General features: G+C 39.5%; 1 protein-coding gene across 1 annotated transcript; it reads left to right on the top strand.

The window, feature by feature from the left end:
- The first annotated feature begins 520 nt into the window (after positions 1–520).
- Positions 521–3832, top strand: LOC142494315 (uncharacterized). The gene is made up of 3 exons (XM_075598874.1): positions 521–886; positions 2266–2343; positions 2709–3832. Exons 1-3 carry the CDS (start codon positions 610–612, stop codon positions 3830–3832), a joined length of 1479 nt encoding a protein of 492 aa, XP_075454989.1. The 5' UTR covers positions 521–609.
- The last annotated feature ends 262 nt before the right edge of the window (positions 3833–4094 follow it).

Below are 4094 nucleotides of genomic sequence, written 5' to 3'. Positions count from 1 at the left end.
GTTGCTGATGGGGTGGATGGTGGTGGCGTGCTTGCTGGTGGGCAGCTTTTGGAGGCTCTTCCATTGGAAGAAGGAGAGTCCAGTCAGCACCAGCCAAGCTCTGACCCTAAACCTGCTCGGAAGAAACGTGTGGAGAAGCCACGTAATCCTCGCTTCAATGACCAGGAAAATACAGCGCTTGTCACTGGCATTCTGGAGCACTATGACAGTATATATGGACATTTACTAGGTAAGTGTACATTTACATTTATTATTCAAATACATGTGATCCTAGGTCATCTGAGTTTTGTTCATATGCAAATATGGGTTCACAATATCTTTCTATGTTAATTAGTCTGGAAACACAGCTTTTTATCATGCCTTACAAGGACAACTAAACACAGGCGGTCAATTTGCCATAACTGCATACAATATGAATGCAACCTTGCTTACATGTATAGGTTTAGTAGTGAATGCTCATGTGCTTCACATATTACACATAAAACAGCATGTTTGCTATCTCTTGGAACAGCTAGCAGTGTAGGAAACTGGTGCTTATATTATTATTAATTTACCTCATATATTTTATATGTTTTTCAAGGGCGGACAAGTTCAGCAAGCAGAAAAGAAATGTGGGACACAATAGTCATTGGTGTCAATGCGTGTGGGAATCATGTGAGGGACAAGCGGAATTGTCACAAGAGATTTGATGGTATTAGGTCCAAATTGAAAAAGAAAATACAACACCAACGCGTGCATGCTACTGGCACTGGAGGTGGGCCCACACCACAACGTCTCATATTAAGTCCATTGGAGGAGCTGCTTCGGGCAAAATTACTTCCCGTCGTCGTGGAAGGCTTACCTGGTGACCGTGATATAGGAATTTACCCCTCACAATTTCCACCAGGTGAGAAATATTACTGTACTAGGCGTGTCGTTGCTTACAGTTATTTTGCATATTTACACTGCTTTTTATACTGTCGTCACAATATAAGCATACCTGCATCTATATATGTATATGTCTGATTCTGTATATATATATATATCTCAAAATAGACATATATGTTGTAGTCCTACTAAAAGCAGTAACTAATATAGCACGTGCCATTGCGTGCTCATTTACATGTGAATTCCCAAAATGCATTGCTGCAGTGGAAGCAATTGATGGTGGGCGAAGATGGGGAACAACAGGGTAGTACACATGTGTAACACATGTTAATGAGAAATTATTACTAGCTACAGGTACAGAACAGAAATATGTAGAATATTATTGTTTATTTTATTTATTTTACTCCGACAAACATGACATTACTGCCTATTTTAAGCATGCATCAAATATATTGCATGCAACGGCCTACAAACATCACTTGCACTAACACATCTATAGTTGTTAATGAAAAGGTCCATTTTTGCTTTAAGTCATATACAGACAGCATAATGAGGCACACGTATCATATTTTATGTCATTGTTTTCATAACTTAAAAACTGCACACGACTATTTAGCTCATCTACCATTGTGTTAAAGCAGCTGCAATTAATATCTCATCACAGCATACACTTCAACAGAGGGGGTGGGGTTCAGCCTCATTTTAGGGGCAACTTAGTTCACACCATTTTCACCTGTTTCAAGTAATTGAAAGGTGTGGCTGATTAGGCTTTTTGGGGAAGGGAATACCGCTCTTACAACCTGACTAGCACAACTGAAGTTAATCACACTCATTTGAAAGCTTCACTTTAGCTACTAAATGCCCCAACAACTCATTACTTATCAAACCGTACGTCACACATTAGTTCACTCATATCTATAGTTGAACTACTATCAACGACACATTATCACACACTGCATGTGTTGTCTTGTTTAGTCACAGCCACATTCATGTGTGCCACATCTTATATTAATGTACCACACATATCCTCTACCAAAAACAACACTTTTTGCAATATGACCACCTTCATGATAACCATTGTGAATGGTCATCTCATGATAGTTATGTATATTATGATACTGATATCACTACACAACATATGATTTTTATGTACAAATTTAATGTATTTTTCCTCACGCATTACTGCAGAACCATAGTATGTTGTATGTTAGGGAACTCAAAACTTCTAAGTACACAGGCATGTACATTGTTATTACAACTATTTATGTTCACTTTCACACACACATTTTGGGTTAAGGAAATGATGCTGTTAGGTACTCATAAATACAGAACATACAATAACTGTTTGTTCAATATTTACACATGTAAATGTAAAACTTATGTTATTGTTATATATAGTTGCCCCTGAAGGACATGTGTCACCTGAGACTGAACAAGTGTCTTCACCTGGGTCAGCCAGCTCAACACACCTAGAAGGTGAGTGTATCAGTTGGTGGCCATATAATATGTGCTCTTCTATATGTTATGTTGTCATGTTCATTATTTGTTTTGCACATCTTCTTTAAATAGGATTACTTAGTGTCAGTGAAAATGAAGTGTAAGGCAACTTGTATTGTGTTAGTGATGTTAACTATCATGTAGGAGTTGTGAGTTTACAGCAAGTTTTCATTCACTCATATTTCATACTGAGTCCAAACATTATTCTTAAGTCAAGGTAGTTTTTAATGTGAGGTTATAAAACGTATGGAAACATGTTAGTTGTTACTTATGACACAGTACAATTACATAGTAACACAGCAGAGATTAACATGACATTTAATAATTTGTACATTTATTTGTAGAACATGATGAAGAGGATTATGATGATGATGATGACGCCACCGCCATAGACACACAAATAGAAGCAAGTGACCATGAAGACGTTCCAATTGAAACTGTTTTACCGGCAAATCGTCCAGCAAATACGACATACGATGCAATTGTAGCTTCTGAGGGAAAAATTGTGGAAGCAGAAAATCGTCGCCATTCTGACTTCATGACAGTGCTGGAAAGGATGATTGCACTGCAGGAAGAAACAGTTTCACAATTGGCACATCTCCACAGAGTCTTCATTGAAGTGCCGAAACAGTTGCAAAAAATCAACACCTCATTCGAAGCATTAGTTGTTCAGCAAACACAAGCTAATTACTGGAGAATGACTAATGTACCACAATTCAACTTGAACACCTCCCAGCCAGGATCTGTTCATGCAGGTCAGTTTTCACCACATTCATCTGATATTCATTCACCAGGCCCAAATGTTACCGGTCAAGTAGCAGACATTGCTGTGCAGGTTCCTGATGACATCCTACCGCTGCCATCTGTACAAATTCAGCAGCAGACACCTACAAAGGAGCCCACAAAAACAAAACACAAGCAGTTACTACTGACCAGTTTTTGGTCAAAAACAACAAAAGACACACATGAAACAGACCAACCATCACTTGTGCAGTGTCTACCAACTTGCTCACATGTGTCAGTGGGCACAAGCCCTGTCCGTGAACAGTCACTACCCAAAAGCCCTGTAGGTGAGTCACTGGTCAAAAGCCCTGTAGGTGAATCGCTGCCCAAAAGCCCTGTAGGTGAATCACTGCCCAAAAGCCCTGTAGGTGAATCACTGCCCAAAAGCCCTGTAGGTGAATCACTGCCCAAAAGCCCTGTAGGTGAATCACTGCCCAAAAGCCCTGTAGGTGAATCACTGCCCAAAAGCCCTGTAGGTGAGTCACTGGCCACAAGCCCCGTAGGTGAACAGTCACTGCCCAAAAGCCCTGTAGGTGAGTCACTGGCCACAAGCCCTGCCCGTGAAGTGCCAGAGGCCAGTCAAAGTGGCTCTGTTGTGCCTAAAGTTGGTGGCAAAAGAAAAAGGAAAATTCAAGAGACAACAAGCAGGCCTGTTACTCGCTCGCAAAAGGAACAAAAAAAATAAATGTTATAATTCAGAAAATATGTCTTTGGCCTTGTTTTGTTGACTTCAGATTATCTAATTACTATTGTATGTATGCTGAAGACTGTGTTGTTTCCAAACTTTCAAGTATGTTCTTGTACACGTGAAGTTTTGGAAATGTTAACACTCCTAATTAATGAATAGTGTTATAAATATTTATGTTTTAATCGTCTGTTCAGTAATGGTCCACCAGGAGCCAGTTGCTAAGTTTAGAGAAGCTGCCATTGACTTAGCAGCAAAACAT

Source organism: Ascaphus truei, chromosome 5, assembly GCF_040206685.1.
Source record: "Ascaphus truei isolate aAscTru1 chromosome 5, aAscTru1.hap1, whole genome shotgun sequence".
NCBI lineage: Eukaryota > Metazoa > Chordata > Amphibia > Anura > Ascaphidae > Ascaphus > Ascaphus truei.
Note: the sequence above shows the minus strand (reverse complement) of the source record. Positions and strands in the feature narration are given on the sequence as shown.

Bases quoted from the DNA above. Each gene is read 5' to 3' on its own strand.
- LOC142494315 (XM_075598874.1), top strand. From the start codon at position 610: ATGTGGGACACAATAGTCATTGGTGTCAATGCGTGTGGGAATCATGTG. The intron at 887-2,265 runs GTGAGAAATATT...TGTTATATATAG, and splicing joins CCCCTCACAATTTCCACCAG to TTGCCCCTGAAGGACATGTG. The intron at 2,344-2,708 runs GTGAGTGTATCA...ATTTATTTGTAG, and splicing joins CAGCTCAACACACCTAGAAG to AACATGATGAAGAGGATTAT.